This window comes from Crinia signifera, chromosome 4 (genome assembly GCF_055691185.1).
Source record: "Crinia signifera chromosome 4, ASM5569118v1, whole genome shotgun sequence".
Lineage (NCBI taxonomy): Eukaryota > Metazoa > Chordata > Amphibia > Anura > Myobatrachidae > Crinia > Crinia signifera.
Window position 1 is genome coordinate 267,453,119 of NC_139220.1, and position 27,760 is coordinate 267,480,878.

The 27,760-nt window shown below is 44.3% G+C and overlaps 1 protein-coding gene across 6 annotated transcripts in view; it reads left to right on the forward strand.

The window, feature by feature from the left end:
* TET3 (tet methylcytosine dioxygenase 3) overlaps positions 1-27,760 on the forward strand; it is an 82,195-nt gene that overhangs the window by 2,691 nt on the left and 51,744 nt on the right. For 3 of the 6 annotated variants that reach the window (XM_083184498.1, XM_083184500.1, XM_083184499.1), the window contains exon 3: positions 16,206-16,259. The exons of 1 other annotated variant lie outside the window; for it this stretch is intronic. In XM_083184498.1, coding sequence (XP_083040624.1) covers positions 16,206-16,259 — 54 coding nt within the window. Of the gene's footprint in view, positions 1-15,673; positions 15,722-15,839; positions 15,918-16,205; positions 16,260-27,760 lie in introns of those variants that run through there. 2 more of the 6 variants (XM_083184502.1, XM_083184503.1) reach the window with 2 other exon arrangements.

Below are 27,760 nucleotides of genomic sequence, written 5' to 3' on the forward strand. Positions count from 1 at the left end.
TGTATGGTTCCCAGCTGACGGCGGCGCTAGCTTTGTATAGGTTTGTCATTTGTGTAGTGGGTGGAGTTTGACGTCGCTGGGAAGTGCATAGAAGTCCTTTTGACACCTATGGATTGTAATGGCCTTAAACTGAACACACAAATGTTAAAACGTTTGGAGAATTTAATTTTTTTTTTTTTTTTTATAGTAGGGGTTATTTGCTTTAGAACAAATGTACAAATTTAGGTTTTTTTTTTTAAGGGTTTTTTTTTTATGCAGATGTTTTTTTTTTTTTTTTTTTTTGCTGTGGTCTTATGTTTATAACTGCGAGTTATAAGTGTACTGCAGCAGTGTTTCTTGAGGTGTGTCTGATTGTAAGTTCTTGCTGGACGTCTACCTTTATATCAGAGAGATTGTTGGACTTTGTTTCTGTCGACTGAATTGTGATGATTTCTAGGTAGAACGATTAAGTTACAGACTTGTTGAAATATTTTGCCTTAAATGGATCGGACTGGGGGATTTACCCTCTCCGTTCCGAGGGACTACAGTTCCCAGTGTCCCAAACGGTCCGTGACTAGTGATGTTGTGGTTCAGCTGCAATGACTACAATGCTAGCAGTTATATTTCCCCGATCTTGTAAATAGGATGCAAATCATGTTAATATATGGCCTGTAGTGTTCTCCCCTGACATGGCCTTACTTGCTACTGATCTGCATGCTCCTGTGATCTGCTGTTATCTCCCATCAGGGTAATAAATGAACAGACATGGGTGGTATATGGTGGTGTGAAATAGACCTTTTCCCTCCTTCTTTTTTTTTTTTTAACTCTTTGTTGGCTGTTGCAAAGCACCTTTTAATACCTGACTCCTTCCCCTGCCTGTCCATGAATGTAAGCAATCACCTTTCTATGGGATTGTAAAGCAGGCCTCTCTTTTGTGTATGGGGTTGTAAGAGAGCGTGCGTCACCCTCCCCCGCTCCTTTCCCTTCCTCCTCCTACCCCCGCCTCACAGGGAATGGCTCTTGACGTGTGGTATAGCCAAGCATATCCTATGGCTGCCAGCTGGGTTTTAAACTCCCCACCCCCACTGCAAGCCACATACTGCTCCTTTTGTGTATCCTGTTTAGACTTCTTCATCATTGTGATCAGGATCTGCCTGGATCACTAAATACACTGAAATCCTCCCAGCCTGCAGGAGGGAGATTCACCGTCCTCTGGTTTCTGAAAAGGGCTGATCCCAGCTGCTTGTTCTTTTACTCTCCATGCTAGAAATGATAACAGATTTCTGCCTTGTGCATCCACTGCGATGGCAAAATAAGCAGGCCCAGGGGTTGGCCAGGTGATCAGTCATTTAGTGTGACGATCTATGTAATACACAGGGAGTGATCTAGGGGGGACTGAATTGTCACCCTGTCCTCATAACTAAGGCACTGCATTAATGACCTATCTTTGCCTTGTTGTCATTGAATTTTCAGAACACAACAATAGACCTTCTGTATTCTACAAGGCGGTTACAGCAAGCGTAATATGTTCCGGACTCTTTCAGATAAACGTTGGGAAGGTGTCGCCGACTTGTTTAAAGTTATGAGGTTGTGTTGTTGTGTCCTTTCGTCGTCTCTCCAGAACTATAACCTAGTTTTCAGTAGCTACCTATACACCTCATCAATGCCATCTTGCACTATATAGCCACATAGTGCTGCTTGGTGTCAGTAGCTTTGAAGCGCTCTTCGGTGTCCAGGTACAGACATAATACGGGAAGCTGTGTGTAGGTGCTGGAGTTCATGTCCAGTTCTTCTTAGAACTTGTTTGTTTAGTATGGTTCGCCGGTGTCACTGCACTAAGCTTCTGTAGTGATGCGCAGTGTGAGAACCTGTGCAGAGTCTGGTAGGTGTTCTCCTTTACCGCGCTCTGCAGTGTCGACTCATCTGTTCCAGCATTCCGTCCCGTGATCATTCTTCCAGCTCTGTCCGTACACATACATGAGCGACTTGCTAAAATCCTCCCTGTGTTCCATCAGATTCTGATGCTTCTTTTTGCTGCGACGTTTCCCGCTTCCCTCTCGTCGCGACCCCATACTGCAGCGTATCTGTGTGCCAGCCGTTCATCTGAGTTCCGAAAATGACTCGCAAGCCTTCTAAGTAGCAATGTCCTCGAGTTACCTTCCAGGGCCGTCTTCTGCTTTGGTCCGCTAGGTTACGCTGTGAGAACCACGCAATGTTGGGAATAAGGAAGTAGATTTCTCTTCGTCATGAATTGTCTCTGGTTAGCCCCTGTATTCGCTCGTTCCTGAACAGTTTGCCCAAAAGTTTCAGTAACCAATCACCCGGTTTAAAAATTAATTTTGGATTGGTTATTAGAGGATTAAGCCATGTTTTTTGTTAAGACTGTCGGGCCATAACGACGTGACTTTGCTCCTATTAATTACGCTAAGCCCTGTGACAGATGGTGCTGATAAACGTTGAATGCTGGTGGTTTGGGGGTTTATTTTAGAAAAAAAATTAAGTAAATACCTGTTTTTGTTCCTTACTGGAGCTTTCCTCCGATGCATATTGCTCTCTGTGAATAAGTAACTAGGTTGGTGCCCCTCTCCTCCTTGCAGGTACAAAGGTTTAGGTTTTTTGCTCTCTTCCTATTGCCTGTAATGTGTTATTGTGTGAGGTGGGGATTTTCACAAATTCACGAGTTGCACAATAAATTTGCTGGCGGGACAGCAAGCAGGATGCATAGTACTCATTAGTGATAAGACCAGGTGTTAAATTCCTCCCCCCAACTGTTGCCAACCATTATCACCTTTATCATAGCTGTTAAGTGGGGGCTTTAGATGGTTCCATTCAACAGATTAGCCAGGTAGCAATGACTGCAAATTGAAAATGCTGCATAGTTTTTTTTTACTGGTTAATACCTTACGTAGTTATGACAGGTGCGGGATTGATGGTTGACACTCGTCTTGTGGACTCTTGCTGAAATATCTACATAACAAAGTCTGTAGACCAGGCATGTCCAACCTGCGGCCCTCCAGCTGTTGTGAAAATACAAGTCCCATCATGCCTTGCCACAGTTTTGCTGTTAGGGAATGCTAAAACTATGGCAAGGCATGCTGGGATGCGTAGTTTCACAACAGCTGGAGGGCCGCAGGTTGGACATGCCTGCTGTAGACCATCCTTGGTGTTCTAGTGAGAACCTACCTGCTACTTACTGGCAGCAGCCACATGTACAGAGTCAGCTGCCTGGGTCCTGGTGGTCATGTGTGTAGCCGTTCCGCAGCAGACGTGATGGATCGGTGGTTCCAGCGATTTATTCTAACCTATCTCTTTCCCAAGTGCCTATCTCTAACCCCCCCACATTGTTACCCTAATGACAAAATTCTGATAATTTGCATGTCAACATTTCGACAATGTGAAGTGAATGTCCACTTTATGACTGCATACCATTTTGGCGGTTAAATATATTAAATGTCAATGTTCATTTGCCTACCAATTTGAAAGCGTTTTAACATGGTGACACCTGTCAGCCCTGCAGTGTTGTGGGGTTTTTCTTTTTTTTTGCACTTGTAGCTATTGGTACTATAGCAATTTTAAACCAACTTAAAAATTTGAGGTCAAGTACAAGAGGTTTGACTTCATAACTAACGCAATCACCTTTATGCCATCTTCTGCAATAAGTCCTGCGCAGACTTGTGCCTTCTTGGTCCCTCCCACTTATCTAGGGAATTTTGCAGGATCAGGAAGGGTGTTCTACTCTCTGCGGAGTTCAGGACAGCTCTGAACTCAGCGAGATGAGAACCACTTAGCCTATTTTGGGGGGTATGCAATGTGCCACCGCTATATCTGACGTGGGAAATAGCGGCGGCTCCCTATTCAGTGCTGTCATTAACGACAGCATTGATGCGGGATCACGGCAGAATGGGCCCGACTTCAGAAGCTGTTGGGCCCTTCTGCTGATAACGGCCGTGGATTGTCTTTATCCGGGCCGCAGATCAACAATCCACGTCCGTTCTCGTGGCCACGCCCATCGGCAGGCGGGATCTTAAATCACATCTGTTGTTATGCTGTCGATCTGACCGCAAACAGGCCAGGGTAATGGCTGTCGGCAGGGATCGACAGGCCTGATCCCAGATTGCAAACCCACCTTTGTCTGCCCCCTTTTTTTTTTATCCTCACAGCAACCAGAATTTTAATGTGGAATATTTTTACTTTGTAAGTGTGATTCTGTGATGTCCCATACTTAACATCTGAAGATGTTACTGCACATAAATTGGGTGGTGTTATTTAAAAAGTGAAATTCAGATCCATGTTCTGGATTTCTCTATAAACTCACGTGGGTATTTCTCTAAACACACCCGCAAAGAATATAAAGAACATACCAAATTTAAACAGTGAGAATCCACCATCGTATTAGGAAAATAGATTTTGGTGACTTTTGTTTTTTTGATGTCTTTAAGCATTGTAGGGACAGTCTTTTTGCATGTCATTACCTACAACGTCCTCTAACAATCCAGACAATGCCTCCATTGTGAGCTGTTCTGGTGGAGGGGAAGCAGATGACTGTGATGCACATGGTGGCTGAGCGGAGGAGATGCTGTGGAATGGGATTGTTCCTCTAATCTCCCTCCCTTTTTCTTTACTTTTTTCTTTAATGGTACTATTGTCACTGCCTACTGCTGACACACTGGGCTGGTATGCTGCCCGGCTACTGGCACACAGCTGTGATCACGCTGCTATTGCTGTTTCTATTCGCTCTTTTTTGTTTTTTGCATGCTGCTTGCAAAGCAATAGTGTTCATATATAGCAGATTGCTGGTTTTCATAGTAAATTCTTAGTAATGCCATCTATTATTACATCTGAACTCCTACATCTTGGATTATTCCTGATTAAGATAGACCAGGAGGCATCACATGAGTGTGCAGGTTATAATTATGTGGACATTGGACTATCCCCTAATTCATGGTTCTTCAAACTGTGGCCCTCCAGATGTTGTGAAACTACAAATCCCAGCATGCCTTGCCACAGTTTTGCTATAAGGGAGTGTTAAAACTGTGGCAAGGCATGCTGGGATTTGTAGTTGCACAACATCTGGAGGGCCACAGTTTGAAGACCCATGCCCTAATTAGTCCATTATGTGGCCTGACCAAGATGGCAGCAAAGACCAGTGTAACTACAGTTAGCTGTGAGACGCATATTCATTTTTTTTGCTCTGAATTGTATTGTTCCACATTACATGTACAGATCTGAGGGCCAGATGTACAGTATAAAGTTTGAATAGTGATACAATGTAGAGTGATAAATCACCAGCCAATCCACTCCTAACTGCCATGTCAGTAGGAGCTGACAGTAGGGGTCTTGTAATTTCCCTGTATAGATATGAAATAGAAACTCTTTGCATTCACATAGGGAAGCCTTCTACTGTGCACCTAATTGTTAGGACATTGAACTTAAAAAATCTAAACCGACTATTTGAAGTGTTAAGTTTTTTTTCACTTTGTTTAAATCCATTTCAAACTCCTGTGCCACCCATAAGCGGTTGGATTGTCAGCACCTGCAGCCAGGTGAATACTAGACTGGGTTTTTCTGGGGTTCTGCTATATAACCTGAGCACTGTACAGGCGTTTATGTCCACACAAATGAGACACATTAAGCGAGTGATCCTTTCAGGCAGTGTTTGTACAGAGCATAAGGATCTTCCCCAGGGTAAGTGTACCCTCATCTCACATAAAGCCTGGTCTCTCTGCTACTTATCACCATAAACCCTCAAGAGCTACAAATGGAGGCATGGTGGAAGCCTGTCCAAAAACGCTGTAGGGTTTCATCTGGTTGCCCTTAGCAATATTTGGAAAATGTTATTCAGTCTTGTTTGCTGCACAGTAAGTACCAATCCAGGAAAGAGAGAGAACCGTAACATGGAACCTTACATTTTTGTATGCTTTTTGAATAGCTTTGAAAAAGAAAATTGTTCTAAACTGTTTTTGCTTGGTGGGAATACATACTTTGCCAGCATTTGGGATATCGGCAGACACTGACATCCTGATGCTGAGGATTCCAACAGGTCCCTGTAAGTACCCTAACCCAGGCAGGAGTCTGATGACTAACCCGAACACTCCCTGTTAATGCCTAAACCAGCCCCCCACCACCACCCCGCAGTCTAACACCAAACTGCCCACCTAACCCTAAGTCCCCCCTCCACCGTTGTCATTCAGTTCCATATTGTGATTGTCAGCTGGCATCCTGACAGTCGGTATATTGACTTAAACTCTTGTTTTTATATTTTGTGTTCGGTAAGTGAACCTTTTATTTCTTATCACATTCCAAATTTTTTTCCAGATATGAACTATGAAGAAAAGCTACTTTGGTCAGCGTGGGTCTGACATTCCACTGCAGCTGTGTTAGGAAATAAATCAAGCCCTTCCTACCTACCGAACCTAGTACCCACATCTCGAGGACCATACCATTATGGTGTAGCACTTAGGTCAAAAAGCTGAGACTGCAGACAGTGAACCAATTGAGACTTCTGTGGGCCCTGCTCCTCTTGAGTCCACCAATCTACACAGGGAGTGACAAAGGGCATAGATGCTTTTTTTTTTTTGCATAAAGGAAGAAGCACATTAATTCTTTCATGTAATCATTCAACTTTAATATAGAAAAATAGCTGAATATAAGTAGTCACGGGGGCGTATTCAATATGTGCCAATATTTCCTGATGGGAAATATTGGCACTCACCTATTCAATGCTACCATTAATGACAGCATTGCAGGGTGTCAGACCTTTATTTTTTTTTAGTCAGCTCTGTTTTATCGAATTCGCAGACTGTTATCGACAATCCACTGACTTTTACGACACTCGGAACATTGAATTCCAACTGTCTAATTTGGCATTAAAAGAAAATGGCCCGGGATTCCGACTGTCGGAACGTTTAGACAGGCAGAATCCCATATTGTATACCCCGTTGGTCTTCCACGCCTCTGTACAGGATGCTATATTAGGTGTGTAGGCGCTTTGTCAATTTGTCTACAAATTTAGTTTACAATGGTCACGTAAGTGTCCTGCCCATTATTGTTTTGGTACGTTAGGCATAGTTTAGTTGGCCAGGAATCCAGAATTGTTTTCTAATAATCCAGTCCGGTGACTGATCAGTCAGATTGATGTAGAATTCCTAATGGTTTGCTAAAAAATGTAAGCTACTTTTTGCATTGCTTGCTATTTGTAGGTCATCCTCCTCCTTATGTTTACCCAGGTTCTACTGTGAGAAAGTCGCTTCTGGTCTCTCCTATCCTGATTTTTATTTTTCCTGAATTTTGTGTCTCCCTGTCAAAGGAGCAGGAGGTACCGTGAGGCCATCCCTAAGGTGAACATCTGTTTCCTTTCACAGAATATAAACATTGTCATCGGCTCCATGTTTTGAAAGCGGTGCAGTGTGTTTGGTGGATGTGGCCAGTTGTGGTGCTGAATTATTACCCCCTATGGCTGGGATGTTTTGAGGAATTAAATATACCTTGTTTATTCAGCTACTCAGGTGACTCGTGACTTTTCAATAGGGCTTTGTCATGGTTGCAAGTCCTGGGATCAGTACTGGGAACCCGTCCATTCCAAACAAGGTTTTGCAATTCCTGTGCTTACAGTTTTGCAAGCTGCATTTGTTTGTGTTTTCAGAAGGCAAGTCACGACAGTGTACCAACTGCTCATACACGTGATGAATTAGAATTGTTTGGACCTACTCGCCCTGTTTCTGTAGGTGAGATGTACTTAATCATCCGGTACCCTCAATGTGCAAAGTGAGACTTGGACATCCTAAATGTAGAACTCCTAAAAAGCAATTCTTACATAACTTATGTAATATGCAGCTATTCCTTCTAAAGTTGCATACACATGGCGATGTTGCCCAGCGTGTATGCTGATCGATGATTGGGAAAATCACCAGGCTTTTTTTTTTTTTTTTTTTTTTCACCCTGTCGCTCATCTGCTGGTAATACCGCATCAGCGCTCATCGCTGCCCCGTACACACTGGGAGGCATTTGCGCTGAAAGCCGCACAAAAGACAAAACTGTGCTTCTTTCACTTCAAAGTCGCTCAGTGTGGAAGGGCCTTTAGTTTTCCAGGTTATGTTTAAAGAGATGGCAGTAACTGCTTCAGAGTGCTTAAAAAGCTCACACTGTCCACTCCTCCCCCAGTTGCTACAGGAAACAGCACCCACTTAATTTGTCCTACTTTGGTAGAGGCTAGGTACAAATACACATTTCTTTGATACCTCCAGCTTTAAAACTTAACAGTAGAGCAGATGTTGTACATTTAACAATTCTATTGATATTCTTTTTATATGGTGCCACAAGGGGTTTGCAGTGCCTTTTAGAAAGTACGGAAACAGAATGAACAAAACGAGAAGGGACTTACAGTATGGAATGTTGCAGGACAATGACATGGGCCTTCATTCAGTTGTGGTTAAACGTGCTGCGCCTGTAGCGGAAAAAACACTTATCGGTATGTGCAGGGCCCTTTTTGCAACTAGACACAGATCAGCATCAGGCGGTCATCGGTTGACCATCTGTTTAGGAGGGGGCAGTGACTTTGTCGTTTTACCCACTTAATGGGGTGTCCCCCCCCCCCCCCCCCCCTTGCAAGCTAGAGGCGAGTGCAGGATCTCCATCAGAGAACAGATTTCCTGGCCTCTAGGTAGCAGTTACGGCTGGCTTGCGCGACCTTATGGTGCCTGGAAAAATTCAGGACGCATGATTCCTCCTGCGGCATGACGTATTAGTGCCATCACTACAGCTTCTATATACAGTAAGCAAAAGCGCCTCCAACCACATCTGAATGAGGGCCTTGTTTTATAAATGCAGCTAGAAGCAGAACCCAAAGGTTGTTTGTCATTGTAGGCAGGGAGGGGTGTCGGACGGGGTCCCGACAGTCATTTACCCGACGTTGGGATCCCGACTGTTAAAACACCATCAGACGGTTTCCTGACGGCCACCGGCTATTCTCCCTTGTGGCGGTCCACGGCCCCCATAGAGGAAGAATACAATAGTTGGCGAGCATAGCGAGCCATCGTGGCCGCAGTGTGGCGAACGCAGAGAGTCCGCAAGGGGCTTCGTTGCGCTCACCATGCTGTCTGAGTCCGGCCAGTCGGGATCCCAAAGTCGGGCTAATGACTGTCGGGACCCTATACCACACTCGGCAGTGAGAAGGGCATGATTGTTTAAGTAAAGGACGGAAAATCGCATTAGGGAGGAGGGCGCTGGTCGTGAGAATGTAACCGTAGCACCTGTCCAAAGCTGAATAACCGTTAATGATGGCATTCCCTAGATTAATCGGTTGTGTAGATTCTGTTGGATAAATGTTATTATAGCTGTTAAATCTAGCCTCTGTTTCAGAAATTGTTACTTGTATCCAAAGACCCGATTCCTCCCGCTGTTCATGCACATATATGGATGTGGAAGCTTTGAGCGAACGACTGGTTTCGATGTGCGTGCACCATTGCGAATTTGATAATGATTTACTTCTGTTGTCAGACAAGTTTTCAGCGGCTACGTTGAGTCTTTCTGGGGAGAATTAGTAATCACCTTGGTGTGATGTTAGCGGGACGGCGCTTGCGGAGAAGGCATTTTGTTGGTGTCAGTGTGGCATGTATTGGGAAGCGTTCCAGCACACGAGAACAGGATGCCCGGCAAAGATCTCGAGCACATGGCTAATTAGCGTACAGGATAAATCTGGAGCTTGCTCCTTGTGCGTTCTGCAGGAAGAGCGGTCTTCCAACTCCAGGCTCTGCATGTTTTTAGAGCAGCCGGGAGTAAGGCAATCACTCATAAGTTGGTGCCAGTGGGAACTCTATGACCTGGGACAAGGCAATCTAATGTCAAAGCTTTCCTTCAAGCGATCCTTTACATAACTGACCAGCAGTTTGGAGCATGTGAGAACAAGTAAACTTTACAAGGGAACATCAATTTCAGTTGAGATTATTACAGCCCCCTCAATAAAAATAAACGGCTGTGTGCTAGCTATCGGCTCTCCGAGTATATGTTTTGCAGCATTGTTCTCAAGATGCAAACTACCTTAGGGGTTTCCTGAACAATGGAAGCATCCATCAATGTGACATGGTCTCAGGTTACGCTTTCTTAAAAAAAAAAAAAAAAAAAAAAAATGAAGAAACTTTTTAGCCAAACTTTATATACTTTATATATCTAAATACTAGCATATTTCTATTGCGCATTAATAAGAAAGGAAATATTTTTTTATATTTTTTTTCATCATTCGGGCAGTCTGGAGGTTTTGTTCCTGAAATCACATAAACAAAACCCCAAAATATGTCATGCAGAAGAAAAGGCAAACCTGGTGTAACTGGGGCAGGTAGGTGGAAAAATCTGGTTAATGGGGCCTAAATGGGGCAATTTCAGGGCATTTTCTAAACTATCTCATTAGATCGCTTAGAAATTGCCTCTACATCGCTCTTTGTGTAGGAGCCATAGCGATGTGCAACACTATCGCCCGGCGATTAATATCCAGCATGCTGGATAAATCTACTTGATTGCTGGTAAGTGTCAGTGTTCTCACAGGAGAACACTGGCACTGACATCACTTAGCACATAGCGCTGACACATGCTGGCCAATCTAGTATGACTCTCGACATGTGTTGGCCTCTGACCTCATAACCATGGGGATTATTTATCAAAGCTTGGAGAGAGATAAAGTTCAAGCTTTGATAAGTCACCCCTCCCCATATTGGTGTTCTAGTTTGACCCACCAGAACATTACAGTCCATGGCGGTCTCTGAAAGGTCTAACACACATGCAACCCAAAGAGCAAATCGTGAGGGATACATGTGGATGACCAGTGTTTAGGATGCCAGCATCCCAATGGAGGGAGTATACGAAGCCTAACCCTAATCTCCCTAATATATATAATTTACGGTAGTTGTGTATTATCTGGGCGCCTGATTTTTAACTGCCTTAACGATTTTTATGCCTTAACTTAAGGCATACAATCAGATGCGATGGACCTGATTTTTTTCAGAAAAATCGGGTCTATCGCATGCGATGCGATCTACCCAATTTTTACATTGGGTCCAATGTTAAATGCCCCCCAGACCCCATTTTCTATTGTATACCCACCCTGTTCATACCGCCCAATATCCAAGTGGGCATGGAGTTGATTTTATATAGTATGGCGAGCCCGAAGCGTGGAGAGTGCACGAGGATTACTTAACATGTATTCCGTGTCCCCTCGCGGGGCTCGCTGCGATCGCCACGCTTCGGCCGCGGCCACACTATATAAAATCAACTCCATGCCCACTTGGATAGTGGGGGTATGAACAGGGTGGGTATACAATAAAAAATGGGGTCTGGGGGGCATTTAACATTGGACCCAATTTAAAATCGGGTCTCAGGGACCATTTAACATTAGATCCAATGTAAAAATCAGGTCCATCGCATGCGATTTGGTTGCATGCGATGCGATCGTCCCGATTGTTCCGACCCAATAAAAAAAATCGTGCACCCAGATATTACACAAGTGCCTAATTTACTGCTGCATCTCATGTTCCTAAACGTATAAGGGGTATACACTCGCAGCCTTGTTTTATAACATGCACATGCTGTGATTCTGAGTTGAGGGGGGAAAAAGGGCAAAAAAAATGCAAGGCTTTTTTCATTCATATTTGGAGAACACCCAATCATTTTTAAAAGTTGGCTCCTATGCATATAGACAAATAGGGCCTTATTCATGTTTGTAAGTAAAACAGAAGTGTGTGCAGAAGTTTGGGAAGGATGTGTCGAAACTCCATTTTAAATTGCAGCATAAAATAAAGCTAGCCGGTATTTCTAGGCTACATGTAAAAGCAGGCAGTATTTACAGTTCATTCGAAATCATAAATGTATATGTACCGTTTGCATTGCAACACTGTTTGTCCATGGATGTACAAAGTTACTCTTTCTTTGCTCTGCTACAAATTCGGAATCAGCCCATCTATATTCATTGCTTATTAAACCATTCAATGCATTAAAATCCTTTCTGCCTGATTGGCTTTAAACGGAGGTGACTGCATGGGTTTGCTTTTGTTAAACTTAATTCTCATTTGCTGTTTCCTTACAAATTGTGTACTAATTGTAGGGGTCAATTCAATTAGTAGTGAGGGGGTCAGTTTCTGTTGTAGTTAAGTGAAAATGCCACCAACTGTACCACAGCTCTTTGACCTCGTGGCCCAAGCGCACCCAGGACATGTGGGTTTCTGTTCGCAGGCCTCTGAAGCTGCAAACAGTCTGCGACTATGTGTTCTGTGTGCAGTATATAGCAACTGTGCCTGCATCGTCAGTCACTTGCACTTAGTGAATTGCACATTAGTATTGCACCTGCTAAATTAAGAGTTTAAGACAAAGAATGAAAGTCCATATGTCAGTACTGTTCTGTATTAAAGTATGGACATGCTTTGTATTCTGTGGTTCTAAATAAATCCAGAGATTAATGGAAGAACACTTAGGGAGAGTCTTAAGGTGCCCATACACTGCTGTGATGTCTCGCAGCAGTGTTTGGACCCCCGATACCCTGGCAAGCCGCCAGGACCTTCCCGGCGGCAGGGACGCATGCGATCCGCTGCGAAGGATCGCATGCGTCCCTGCTTCCCGCCTTCCTCGTCGCCAGGAGGGAGATCCCAGGACGGGTGGTCGGACGGGCAGCAGGTCCGGCTACCCGGTCACCACCGTGCATCGGAGCATGCCAGGGAGAGGAGATTTGGTCCGATTTAACGGGCCGATTGGTCGCAATCGGCCGAAATCGTACCAAATCGCTTCAGTGTATGGGCACCTTAAGTCTGGCTGGTTGTTGTATTTCTCCAAATTGGCCCAACAAGCATCACTAGTATATTTGCCAAAAAATGCATCTTAAGCCACATACATACTAGAGGATATTTTAAGGTATTGCTCGGAAAGGGGCTTCTGAGCGATATGTTTTAAAATATCCTTTAGTGTGTATGCTTAATGTCATCAGTTGTGCGCCCCCCCCCCCCCCCCCCTTCTCTCGGCTGAATATGCAGGTCAATTTGTATATATAGGCAGGTCCCTGTGACGTTGTTGAAAGACATATTTTACCGATATCATTGTGTGTACATTCAATTCCTTGCCCGCAGCCGCTATTGTATACACAAGAGATGATTTTTTTTTAAATATATTGCTCATTTTGGTCCTTTTGAGAAATATCTTTAGATGTGGCGCCATCCATGGACTTCCGACTCTGTGCATGTGTAGAGGGACTCCCTGGTCTCAGAGTGACGGCCTGCCCACGGGGCATGCTGGGAGGGATCCATGCCGGATCCCTCACACAGTGCTGCAGAGAGAAGTCAGTAGGCTTCTGCAGGGTATCTGTTTAAAGCATCCTGCCCGTAGTGTCTATGCTGAATGTCGTCAATGATGTGCGCTCCGGCACATAGTTAACGACTGCTATATCTTCATCGATGCATGCTGCCAATAGGGGCTGGTTGACCTCAGCTAAAGATATTGTTCTGTGTGTACACTGATATCATTTGCCCCGAAGTTGAAGGAAAACACTGCTGATATTGCTCATGGAGCATATCGGCTAGTGTGTCTTAAGGGTGTTAGATGGATGTCCAACACTTTGGGCATACAGAGCCAGTGCTACCACGAAGAGAACCTTGGGCATATGCAGTGTCACTCATTCAGCACCCCCAATGAGCTATGTCCAATCAGAATGAATCTTTTCAATGCAGTCAGTCAGTTTGTCCACCAAACCACCATATTTGCCCATTCATGGACTTTTTGAATGTGGACAGTTGGCCACAGATGTGGTTATTCAGCGATTTGTGTATGTGTATCACAAAGACACTTCTGGCAAGTCTTTATTTAAATTGCAAAGTCACACGTGCCAAGCTTTAGCCTGGAGAAAGCAGCCATTCAAGCAAGTTGTGTACTGCCTTTCACTCATGTGCGTAGCTTATTATTCCATGAATGTAGGGTGCAAAAGGGATTTATACGGAAAATTCTAATTTGTCACCTGGCTTACTTATGGTAGAGAAGACTGAAAACACAAGTAGTGCAAGTGTTGGATCTGGTTTGACCTTGCCAATAAGCTCAAATCTTAAAGTAATTTTGTTTTTGCTGCATTTACAGTCACCTCGTGGTAAGGAAATTGCATTGATCTTTTAATATTTTGTGCATGATTTTCTGTATATGGGAATTCCAATAGCTGTTTTACTGACCGAACCAACACTACCATCAGGCGTATGTAGAACTCTTGTCTAGGGTCCCGCGGTTTAGGGGGATGTCTGTAATACTGAGTTGTTGCAAGTTGTTACTGAATGCTCCTCACGCCAAGGTCATAGAAGGCAAGTTGTTTTGAATGCATACATCTTATAACTGTGTCCTTGCACAGTACACGTACCGGTCAGTGGCTGTCAATCTTTAGGTAGGAACGGTATTTTGTGTTTTTATTTCTTGTACCCAAGACCAGAACAGCTATAAACGCTAAGCTTCTATTTACCAGCGATACTGCGTGTTACACTCTGCATCCTTTTAAAGCCACAGTACTCGCGACATCACCGTGCCTAGTGAGTGTGCTTACTCCGGTCCCGCATTGCCACTTTAAGAATCAGCCGCGCACAGCTCATACGCAATATACGTTACGGGGATTTCCACTTTAGGGTCAGTTCATTTCAGGTCATCCGGATCTGCTTGTTCAGTGTCACATTTATCTTGCCGAGACCTTTGGGTGTGTATAACCGATAGACCCAGCGCGTTGAGGGATTGCTTCTAGTTTGTTGCATAGTAAGAGTGCCAGTGACTACAAACCTATACAGTGTTCTTGTAGGAAAGCAAAATGAAGGGTGATCACGCTTATTGACTAACACGCCCTGAACATTATTCTCTGAAAGGTTTCCTGTGTTTTTATTGAATTTTGTAGCATAACATAACCACCGTCGGCTGTGGCAGCCCATGGGTTAAATACTTCCGTAGTTCTGTTTAAAGAGCTAGCTCTGGCTGAGAGTTTAAGGCTTGCCCGCTCCGCCCACTGTGTTTAACCCTTCAGAGGTAAACTATCATCTGGCAGCGACATAGTGAATATAACTCCTTCTCCCCATGCAGAATGATTATTCTGATCATAGTGCGTCTTTTACGAATGCTCTGGTTCTAAAGAATTAATACGTTTTTGTTGCAGTCGTCTTTCGTGTGCTTCTATATGGTCAGGGGTGACTGTTTTGTTGCCCTCATGTTGGTTCAAATTGGACTACAATGCTAAAGAACGGGGTTATATCAATAATATCCTAATTATTACCAGCTGACGACGATACCGGACACTGTATGAGGGAGAGAATGTGCAAATCTGTATGTTTACTGCCCCAGTCTGCACACACACACACACCGCCATTACAGAAAAGAGGGGGTGGTTAAATAACCTTGGTCATTAGCAAATGCAAAATAAAGAACACGCGAGAGAGGAAAAACTGCACCCGAAAGAGCCTGTAGTTAACAATGCATATGTTCAGAATGTGCAAAATAAGTGTCAATTGATCTATAGAGCTAAATGACAGCTCCTCTGTTCCATGTAATCCAGTCCGCAGATTCCAGCCGCCTTCTATTGCCGGGAGAGAAACCACATGGTCTGCTCTCCCTGTTAAGATCTAGAGAGAAAAAAATCAGCATTACAGCACCCAGCCCCCTCCCCCTCCCCACCCTCCCTGCCGCCTTGGTCTCCCTACTACTGCAAGTGAGAGAGGGAGGGGACATGTCACATATCATGTGTTGGGGGGTAGAAGAGGTACTAAGAACTCTGTCTTATGATAATGATCCCAGCGTCTGGCAGAAAAGGGAGAGAGAGAGGGAGGGAGGGAGGGGGTTTAAAAAAAAAAAAAGAAAAACCCAATGCACCAGTGTCTTTATAGGAGCAGACCTAAAATGGCTGCTGGTAATCAACTGTGTTTTGAATTGGGAAGCCAGATCCTTTTAAACAAAAGGTTATTGTTCATTCCGTCTGCTTTCATATTTGCCTGGGTTACCTAGAGATTTTGGCCATACAGAGCTGGCGTTCCTGCCATTTAAATTAATTTTCAGCCAGCATCTCACCAAGAATCCCTTCTCCCAGGGGCAGCAGCGTGTGCTTGGAGACAGGACATCTCACCCGTTTCCATGCTGTCGTTACAGCCTTGGACCCTACCCTGAATCTTTTTCTCTCTCTCTGTTCCCTTTTTATATTTATTTTATCATCTTTTAATTGATTTCATTTTTTTTTCCCGTTACTGCAGGCTGTAAATGACCTCTCCCAAATTCTGCCGACAGAGCAAGTGCAGAGCGTGACGGTAGGTGCACCTTAACCCTTTACCGGGCCAGCTCATTATTTTTAAATGCCTTCATGATTACCGGATCCCAGAAGAATGGATCTAGAATCTGATCACATATATTAATTCGAAATAAATACAAAAAAATATTTATTTTGTTTTAACATAAATAGAACGTAATTTATTGAAGGGGTGCATTCAAGAACAAGCTTAACCCATGTGCTGCCAGAATGGATGAACACTACTTTTCTCTTTGCAATGAATAATTCTATATATTTTTGCTTTTAATGATCCAGTGGGTATTTCAAAGGACCTGCCGTTGCGTCATACAAGCATATTGAATTTGTGAAATATAAGCAAGTGTACTGCGTGTATGCCCGGCAGAAAGCAATGTCTCTCTTCCGGCATGGTATCTTGTAGCCACACACGTGTTCGTTTTTTGGGGGTTAAGGAGGGGGGCAGACGTGACCTCTGCTGGGGCGGTCCAAGTGACGTCCTAGAATTTATTATGCAATGAAAAAATGCATATAATATCCCTGATTACATTTTGCGCCATGAACACTTTTTCATCAGTGATATTTACAAGTGTTCGTGTCGTGTTGTTGCTTTCAAATTTAAATGGCAACTGCTCGTGGTCTCTACAGTCCACATACATTTATGCTGTATGAACAGCAGAGCCAACAAAACCGTGATCGATGTGCTACGCGATTCTACAGTTTTTATCGCTGTTGCCTTCTATTTGTAGTGCTAACCAACCACACTTTGGGACGTGTGACGCGGCAGTGCAATAATGCATGTACCGTGGGTGCATGGGTCTCATATTTGCACTGCTTGTCAAGATCTTCCTGTATCATCAGCCCTGTACAGAATATCAGGAGTATCACTTTTTAGTTTTCTTAAGTCCTATATAAGTATATGGCTTATTTGTTCATGACACCTGCAACGCAATCTCAACTTTTGTGACCTTGCCTAGACATTAGATCCGTTCCATCCGCTGCCAGCTGCTGTGTATTAGGAGTTATACCAAAATGAGTTAAAAAGTTTAAAAATAGCTGTGCGCCTACCTAATTGCTGCTATTCTGCCGTTTGCTAAAACCACAGGGCCTCATCTTCTTTCTAGGAAACCTCTCCACACCGCCCCTCTCCTGGCAGGCAGATCTTACTTTCCCCGTCTCTGGCGGAGTCACAGATCCCTAAGTCACGTGACTCTTTAGTTTACAAACATTGCATCCCTCACACGTCACATCAGAGGGGAACACGCAGTTCCCGCCTGCACACGCTCTAAGGGAAAGGAAAACTGCGGCAGCCTTAAAAACTCATCGTACGGGTTACTAAACAGATAATAGCTGAGTGCTGTGGTCCACTTAGTCTGTGGCGCAACATAGCGCAGTATAATCAGGAGTGTAGGTCAGACCAGCGATAATGCTGACATCTAGGACGCTGCAGCTGTGGGCAGGCAGCCCTGATCTGTGGCTCCCATTCGTCTATTGCTCTTTGAAGGCCATAGCACAACTACAGTACAAAGCGCATGATATCTTTCTGGGCGCTTAATCTATTTATTTAGTGTATAAAAACAAAACGTTTCCGATTTTAAAAATGTTTTTTGCTATAGGCTTCTGTATATAGAGGATGACAGGTTAGGTGCACACCTACAACAGCATTTGTGCTGTGTATTACTGCCCACAATCAAACAGTGCACCTGTTCCCAATAATATACAGGTTTTCTGCTTCGTACGGGTTGTGATCTCTTTCCAGCGGTTGTGCTCTTTAAAAAAAACCTGGTAACACGTGGTATGCTGTGGACTCTAAACTTACGTTCCAATCTTGTCTGTCTTTTATCTTGGGATATGGCTCATATTGCTGTAGCCGGGTTTGTCTAATTGATGAATGTGCCAATAATTCCACCATGTGACGTAGAAATTGCCTATATACATTTGTAGGTCATGTGTAGATGCGCACTTGAATGGCAGGGCCACAAGACCCCCTCCGGCAAGCTGTAGTATTGTAGGAATTAATATAATAAACAGGAAGCAGCACTGCAGGTTAAGCTTCATGGCCTTCCCTTTTTCGTTAACCCTGAATTTCATTCCCCGCACCCTTTGCTACCCAGTCACTGGGCAAACATAGCAACAGTCACGCTGGTGACTGAGGCTGGCTTGGCAGAGCGGAGGCGTCTACAGCAGCTCCATGCAGTAAGTCCTGATAACAGCAACAAAACCAGTCACCTGACACCACCTCTAAGCTACGGGAGAGGTGTACACACATGGGAAACTGTATAGGACGAGCAGGGTCATTATAATTCCACGGTACTCTTCTACTGTGTTCAATAATATATTGTTCTATAAAAAATGTATGCCTGAATGTATATGGCTGCATGCTATCAGTCTGTCTTTGTGTAAACTAAATATAATGAGATTGTATAGAGCAGAGCTTCCCAAACTCCGCCTTTACAGGCCAGCTTTTAAGGCTAGTCATGCTAGAGTACAGATGGATAAGGCTCTAAATAAGTCACCTGTACTCAAGCATGAAAGTCCTTAAAACCTGGACAGGTGGAGTTTTGGAAACTTTATCTGGTCTTTTTTAAAACTGAACAGTCACTTGCAGAAAGGGAGAGTGACCAGATATTGAGTGGAACCAATATATATATGAGAATACAGCCTGCTAACATACTAGAAGTGAGCACTGTTGTCATGGGGCCACAATGGCCCATCCCAAGATATAGTGACTCCGTGACATCGGTAGAACCTATGAATATACAGGTTGCTTTCTCCTAATTACTGCTTTTACCCCCGTTATCTAGCTGCAAGCTTGGTGGTGGGTATCCTTTACGGACCCTTGTGTCTGAATCTCATCTCCTTCTGTATTCATCGTAGTTTCCCCTTTTTAATTACTTATCCTGACTACCCATATCGCCAGTGTTCCAAATGAAATTGTTTGTGACATATAGCAGGTTATTGATTTCTATGCAGTGCCGTGCTTGCTGTCCACACAGGCGGTAGTGTATTCCACAAGACAAACCAGAATGCATTAGAAAATGGTGCAGACATCTCGGTACCCTGTCTCAGCAGGGTTTTTCTCATGACCGATGCTGGGAAGGAACACCTTGTTTGGACCAACTTAAGAGAAACCGCAAATCTCAGAATCCTATTGTATGTATCATACAGAATCTGCACTTGAGTAATGAAGCTTTAATTAAACAGTCTATGATTGCAGCATACATTTACTGAGGAGAGAAGGTTGCAAAATGGGCATAAAAATACACACTTGTATTGTACCTCTATAGAGCCATGCACATTTAGACACATGCCCCTGCTACTAGTTCATAGAGGTGAGTTTGTAGCTGCCCTGTTGCAGATGTACAAAATAAGTGCATTAGATGCATTTGCATGGTCCCTACTGGACTCTGTTTGGGGTGTTCTTCTTCTCCATGAGATGAGCCATGAATGTGTCAGGTGTGAGCTGCTCTGCACTCCGTGAAAGCTGGTGTAGAACACACTGAGCTGCAAATCTTAGCAAATGTAGAAGTCCCATGGTGGCCATTCACCCAGAGACCCGCTGAACACCTAGTTGAGGGAGTACTGACGGCGACTGCACATGCGCCCCACTCTAAACACCCCTGATTGTGGGACTTGGCTTTTTCAGTCTAGAACCCTGCAGTATATAGCAGAATTTATGTTGCCATTAGGTTGTGTAGTTCTCTCCTGATGCTGTGTACGTTGTGGAGATCTGTCCTATGTGCAGTATTCGGATGCCTTAATGGCGCTACAGCTTCATGTTGATTACATAACCTGCAATATTGCTTGTACACAGTGCAAGCCATAAACTCCTCTAGTAAAGATTATATGATTTAAAAGGTTTAAAGTCCCGGCAATCAGCTGGTCAGTGTAACAGGAAGAAAAGTCAGAGCAGATCCTGCATGTCCTGGCTTCACAGGCAGACCTGCCCAACCGGTCTTTACACACAGGTGTGGTCCTGGAGGAGGAGAGTTAGGGAAGGGTGCAGGTTTCGTACATTAAAGAGACAACAAGTAGGAGATGGACTGTGACACCTTCACCTTGATCGTCAAAACAAACAACTGAGGGAGACCATGACGAGCTAATCTAGGATACTTGCACGGTGGCCAGGTATGGCATTTGGATAGAGTGCCAAACCTTTATAGGGCAGCTCAGGACTCGTTCTTGTTTAAACTATGCACGAGAAATCTAGACTCCTGTTCCTCCGTAATAATGCAAAGGGTTGCTTTTGGTTCTAATATTCTCCTTATGTAATAAAAGGATAACTGTGACGTTAGGTAATCTCTATCTGAATGTAGATTTGTTTTGGTGTTTTATGAAGAGTTGGTAGTTAAAATATTTAAAGGAATAAATGTAAATGAGCCACATTCCCCTGATTCAGAGATGGATGCGGTTTTTATTCCCTTTGCAAATGGCAATGTTTTGCCTACTGCGCATATTGCTCATGTGACGCAATGGTGATTGATGCAACGGACATTATGAGCACCCATAGGGTTGCTCAGAGGTTTGATGTTGTGAACGATGTTCGTCCGATGCAGCAGCTTTAGGTGCAGGCAGCGGATCTGAGAAGTTGGCAGTGGGCTTATTATAAAAGACTGCATTTGTATATCTACTTAGAACCACTGCGACTGCACTACTGACCTGGATCGTGCCCGCCCCTCAATCAGGCCCCAGCATTTTGTGCGTAACCGGTCGACTGATCTACAAAGTCTAGATCGACCTATGTTATGGTCAACCACGCTTAGTCGAACCAGTCTAGTTAGATGCCTAAAGATAGTATACCGCTCTTAGATGGGCTGTAATGGAAGTTAAACTCCAGCATTAGAGCGTCAGGAGTGTGGTTCACAGGCAGTGGCGTAACAATTAGGCCGCAGCCCCCGCGGTGGCGGGGAGGCGCCGGGGGGCTGCGGGCGCTGGTGGATCTCCGCCAGCTCCCCACTGCATGTGGGTGCAGCGGGAGCTGGCAGGGGGGTCTGTGCGGCGCGGAGGTACCTGTTTAAGGGAGAGCCTGGAGGTCCCTGCGCCTGCGGCGCTGAGTATGATGCTGCCGGGGTCCCTGCAGTGAAGTGGAAATAACGCGCTATCTCCGCTGGAGATAGCGCGTTATTTCCACTTCACTGCAGGGACCCCGGCAGCATCATACTCAGAGCCGCAGGCGCAGGGACCCCGGCAGCATCATACTAGGCGGCGCAGGGACCTCCAGGCTCTCCTTTTATACAGGTACCTCCGCGCCGCACGGACCCCCCTGCCAGCTCCCGGGGGGGTCCTTTAACGGGGGGGGGGGGCAGCTGCAAAATTGTCCCGGGGGGGGGGGGGGGGGGGCGGTGAAATTGTCCCGGCGGGGGGGCGCAAAAGTTTTAGTTACGCCACTGTTCACAGGAGTTTTTCATGTTTTTTGGTGCCGAATGTCACAGGTGGACTTGGTTCATAATTTTCTATCCAAGTGGACATAGCAAGATTATAATAGTGTGCTGAACGCAGTGAGGCACCGTGCCCAAAAGTGTAGCGAGCCATGCGAGGGATCACTGCACATATACAGGGTCCACGGGGGCTCCTGTGACATTCTCCAAAAAATAAAGTGAAAAATGTTGAATACACGTCTAACCTCCCGTTACGGTTGATCTAGACCAGTGATGGCTGACCTTGACACTCCAGATGTTGTTTAACTACACATCCCAGCATGCCCTGCTACAGTTTTTCTATTTGGCCATGCTGAAACTAATGCAAGGCATGCTGGGATGTGTAGTTCAACAACAGCTGGAGTGTCACGGTTAGCCATCACTGATCTAGACACTGTCGACTATCTTTAACTCTCTCTAACTAGACTGGTTTGACTAAGGGTGGTTGACCTAGACCGATTCGATCCGCTATACCATAACCCATTTTGTGCAGGAGGCAGCATTTATACCCTCATGCATATTTGTATTTAAAAATAAACTGCAACATGTATACATTTTCTGTGTTTAAATTTTAGATTAAAAGAACGACCCCCCCCCCAACCCCCTTTTCTTAGTTTAAAGCTTGCTGTCGTTTTCTTTCAAACGTCAACCTTTTATTTTCACAGATATAGGCGTCTATATATAACGAGTTTCTGCACCAGTGAACCTGTCTCCACAACTATTATACTCAGGGTAATTGGGGTAACGGTTGTTATATGCCAGCTAGTCTGTTAGACGCATGCTGCTGACCTGATCATCTTGTCAGTTTTCTTTTACCGTGTTCTTTTTTTTTTTTCACCTTGAAACACGTTGCATGCTCTTTCATTCTTAGATTCAGCAGAAGTTTGGGCTGTAAGCAAGGGTATGGTGCGCACATTGCCTACACTGCATGTAAGCTGCGCATGTCACTGGTCCATAGCGGGACAGTATTATACCAAAGTACTCAAATGATTTTAATATATTTGCCAGTGCTGGTTTTCTCTTCAGTTAAACACAAGATAACTGGCTTGAGTGTATGGCATACTGGGCTTGTGTTTAAGGGTAGCAAAGGTTGAGAGGCAGCATTTTTGCTAGCACAGTATATGTGGAGCCATCCATTATACAAGTAAAGAAAATGTATGCAAAATCCAGTTTCAGTGTTGAGGAATTAAAGCTTAGAGTGGGCAATCCAAAACAATAGGCAATTGTCCCCATGGCCTGGCCAAATTCAGTTTGATGCAAGATGGATTATACACACTACGTGATGTAGTTAATGAACCATACATTGTTTAGTCCTTTATAACGCTATACAGCTTCACCTATGATGTCATCTGATTCGCTGGGCAGCACGACCAACCTGACTATTCAGCAGCTGGCATGCGGGAGCGTGTAATTGTGCTATTACACTAGATATGTAGACAACTTGACCATGATATATGGCAAATAATCCCAATATCGTCTTACACATTATTACCATTTAATATATTATTTAGCAGGGGAATGACTGACAAGGATAAGCAATATTCTGTGACAAAGTTGGCTTTCTAATGGTATTTTGTTTTGTATTTTGCGGTTTGTGGCCTCCATCTTGCTTAAAAAGACTGACACAGAGATAGATAAGCGAGAGAGAGAGCAAGATCTTAAAGGATGGATACCAATATAAGGAAGAGGTAGCTTATACTAACTCGGTTGTGGAGGGAGTGTTGTGAGGCGAGCCATGGGCCCCATGCCTTGTCAAAGGTTTTGACGTAATGATTAAGGACGGTTGTCATGTATTCCATAGGATGACTCGTTCATCGTATGAGGCATTACCCGTTTCTAATCAATGGCTAACTGAAGGTGTATTATCTGAGGTTATGTGTAAGTGGTGTATTAAAAAAATCTTAGGATGGCAATTTGGAGACTATGGGATATAAGACTTCTACCAGAGATTTGAGTTTTTTGGACATGGCCAAGGGAAGTACCTTCGGAAGTACAAATCGAGCTATAGAGGCTGCATTTTGCCCAGATTTCCGACCAGTCCTCATCATCCATTGTGTCTCCCAAAGAGAACAATTCCTCTTTGTGTGACAACATTGAATATACGTGGGAGATTTAACCTTTAGTCAAGACTTGTCTAAAAAATGGAGAGGCAGATGCATGAGAAGAGTGGAAAAGTGGACCAGTGGAGAACTTGCCTATAGCAATCAATGATTATATGTAGAAACTAATTGGTTGACCTGTTCTCCACTGGCCCACTTCACTCTTTTTAATGCTTCATACATCTTCCTTAGTTTCAAAATTTGAAGGAGGGTCAATCAGCAAGGCACCGTTTCACCTTAGTATCGAAGATGAAGGGATTGATACAATTCCTAGATAGTGTGGCCAGCTTAGTTAGTAGTTCTGAGGTTTGCATGAAAGTCACCATCCTGAACAAGGTTGTTGGAATATCAACCTCCCTCCAATGAACAAATGGATTTCTGGACTTACCTGGGGGAATGTCAGGATTCGGAATAATTTGATAAGCATGCGGAACAATTAAAGATTTCCAATTGGCATATTCCCACAAGGCCAATGAGCTGTAATTGGGTGGGAAGAAATCAATCTAGGATTTCTGTGGCCTGGGAACCAGAGGAGACGGAACAGAAAGCATTTCTGTCCAAGTTTTTGCGCTTCAGGCTTGCACTATACCATATACTTGGCAAGTTGCATGGTATTATAGTATTTCTTTAAGTCAAGTCCAAAATGCGGAGTCCACCATTTCTGGGTAAGATGTAAGAATCTATACATGAACACGAAGATGCAGAGAGAAAGAGAACCGCAATCTTCACTGAATTCACTCTACTTAGTGGTTGGAGTCTATATCTGATTTAATTTGAGAGCAAACGAGGGAATTATTCGCTTGAATAAGTTGGTGATGTGGAACGTTCTAGGCACCCAGATATTTTATCTTCTGTGTGTGCCTTCTGATTGGATATGTAAAATGGAGGTTTTTAGACTTCTATAAGTATTAATCTTATAACCTGAGTATGGAGAATATAGAATAGAATCCACTTTATTGGCCATGTATGCTTGCGCACACTAGGAATTTTTTGTGGATTACAGTACAGCATCAAGCAGGAATGAAAAGGGGGGGGGACATTACATATATTACATAAAGACATTACATCCATTCCATTTCTAGCTAAGACTATGGTGGTCAGGTCGCCAAGTAGGCACACGTTGTTTGGCTGTTGATATTGGGATTGCATTCGCTTTGATTGGATTGTGCAGGTGATGGACCGCTATTGGAAAGAAGCTTCTTGCGGATCTGGACGTTTTGACGGGGACGGACCTGAACCGTCTTCCAGATGGTAGGATGTTGAACAGGTTGTGACCGGGATGCAGCTTATCCTTTGTGATCTTCTCATCGCGTTTCCTTACCCTGGATGAGAACAGATCCCTTATATGTTATAGAGTACTTATGTTAGTTGGGCGACCACTAAGCTATTTGCTTAGTGGGCTATTCTGCGTAAGAAAATCGCATCACGTTGCATGTCCACTTTTAGTGTCACACTATGCGTGTGATGCGATATTACAAAATAATTGATTCCCTGCTATTTTTTAAGGCATTATCCCATCGCATTGTACCTCGCGATGCGATAGTGACAATTGTAGGTACCCCCCCCCTCTATTATCCACACCACCCCATAGTAACCCCCCCAGTATCCACACCACCCCGTAGCATTGCAAGCGCAGCGTTGCCCCACTATACACGCCACCCCGAAGCGTGGAGAGCGGCGGCAGAACGTGTTCTCCCCACTTTTTCATACCCCCACTATCCACGTTAGCGTGGAGTTGATTTTATATAGTGTGGCGAGCGCAGCAAGCCACTGAGCCCGAAGCGTGGCAAGCGGACGTGGAAAACATGTAAAGTAATCTGCGTCCCCTCGCGGGGCTCGCTGCGCTCGCCAAACTATATAATATAATCAGGGACTGATTTGCATTATCCAGCAAGATGAGAACATAATCCACTTAAAATTGTAAAGCACAACGGAATCTGCTGCGCTATATAAGAAACTGTAAATAAAGTAACTAAATTTCAGTAATGGTACCATGAATCCTCACTGCCATGGATTTATGATCAAGGTAAAGATTATGATAGAAATGGGACAGTCCTCCATCGTGCCATTAGCATTCTGCCGGGTTACACCTGGGATTTGCTACATTGGCACATTCCTGGAGTGAGACCCTTGTCAGGCTGGTACATACATTAGTGATGTCACTGGCGATGCTACCTGAGATGGCGTTGGGAAAGGAGGTAATGTCCAAGCGCTGGCTCTTGCTATGGTGTGAATGGGTGCAGAGTCCATTCACACAGCCACTGCAAGGGCGGTTCAATTCAAGTTCAACCCTGCTCGCTACAGAGTTTTCAAATGCTGGGTTACTCAACTCAGTTTATTTCAACTGGGTGCTTTTGCACTGTGCAATATCCTAGGGTTGCTTAGCGTTCACATGCAGTAACCCGGTATAACGATGGCAGTGTGAAAGGTGTAAGGGTTAACTGTGACCATGGCCTATGGTGTGTGATATGTTTCTACAGTCTACAAACCTGGCTGTAAAAACTAAATGCGCCTCAAATGGAAAACGGAAAATTATTTTTGAGCCCTAAAACGTGCAAAGGGAGCTTGTGAGCATGTAGGGAGTGAATAAAGCCTGTAGCCCTCTTTAGTGTTCTCTGGAGCCTGTTTACCTGTAATAAATCCCACTTAAACTTGTGTGCTAGATGAGTGAGAAGTGGACTCAAACTGTAGGCTAAGATTTTGGCATAGGATCAACATTCACTAGAGAAATTGGTTTATTAATGGAGCAATGGGCATAATCCGGCTTCAGAATCCACACAATATTAGCCAAGGTCGAGGCTCTATATGCGCATGTTTGTTATGTGTTACTCTGATTGGTTGGTTAAGGGGTGTGAAATATTCCTGCATTTGTAAGGGTTTGGGTGCCGCATTTATCAATCAATACTTGCGGCTAAATCCCTGAAAATATTAAGTATCCCCTGAATGTATCAGTTGGGATCCCTCCTGTACCGCCGCGTTCCCCATAGGTTTCTATGGGAGATGCAAAGCTGCCCGATGTATCAACATCAGGCAGCCGCGCATTGCATCCCCGGGCTATTGCCATTCATAGATGGCTGTAGACTACAGGCAGTGTGGTCGGCGCCCTGTCCCTGCGATCCTGGGTGGTAATATTCCACCCAGATCGCATTGTTCCCCAGTGAACCGATGTTCGTGGGCGGTGATAGAATACTGGATTGACTGTAGAGTGAGACCGATACTTTGTTATTTCTTGGTAAGCAGCAAGAAGAATATATTGTGAAACACAACTTCCCCGTTAATGAACTGGTCTCTTGCACATGTATTTCTCACATGTATGATTTAGTCACCTGGCTCATTTTAGCTCTCTCATCCCTCACTTGAGCTTTCCCTGGTTGGAACTCAATTGGATTCTCAAGAGCTAGGGGCTGCAGCACAGTTCAAAATTCCAGTGGGGCAGTCACACCAACTGCCATTCCAAACCTGACTCGCTGGCAGGTGGTCTGGCTCCTCTATTTCCTCTGTAGCCGCCACTGGTTCTAACCAACCAGCATAGCATTTTATAGATTTGCCCTTAGCATTATTTGGTGCCTCTCTTTCTGATGGAAGCATTGTCTTTTTTTGGGGGGGGGGGTTTGACACCTAGATGTAATATGTGATATAAATAAGTGTAACAGGCGCCAACATCCTGCTAGAAAGTAAAGTTGTCTCCACTCAGCAACTTTCTGGTTTCAGTCTTGCATCAAAGCGATACAGAGTTTCACTTTATGGTTTCATAGTGCTTGTTGGTCCATATGACCCTGCTCTTGTTAGTATGGCAGATTTCGAGTAGAAACACACTAATACTGCTTTCACATTGCAGACATGGGTAATGACACGGTATTCTTAAATGGGACTTTAAACCGGGTCTGAGCCTTGAGACCTTTCACATTGCAGGTGAAAACCGTTTTAAAAATCATTTAATACCATTCAAAATTCAACCCGTTTAACCCACAAGGGACACGTTTCAAGCCATAGAAATAGAGCCATTCACA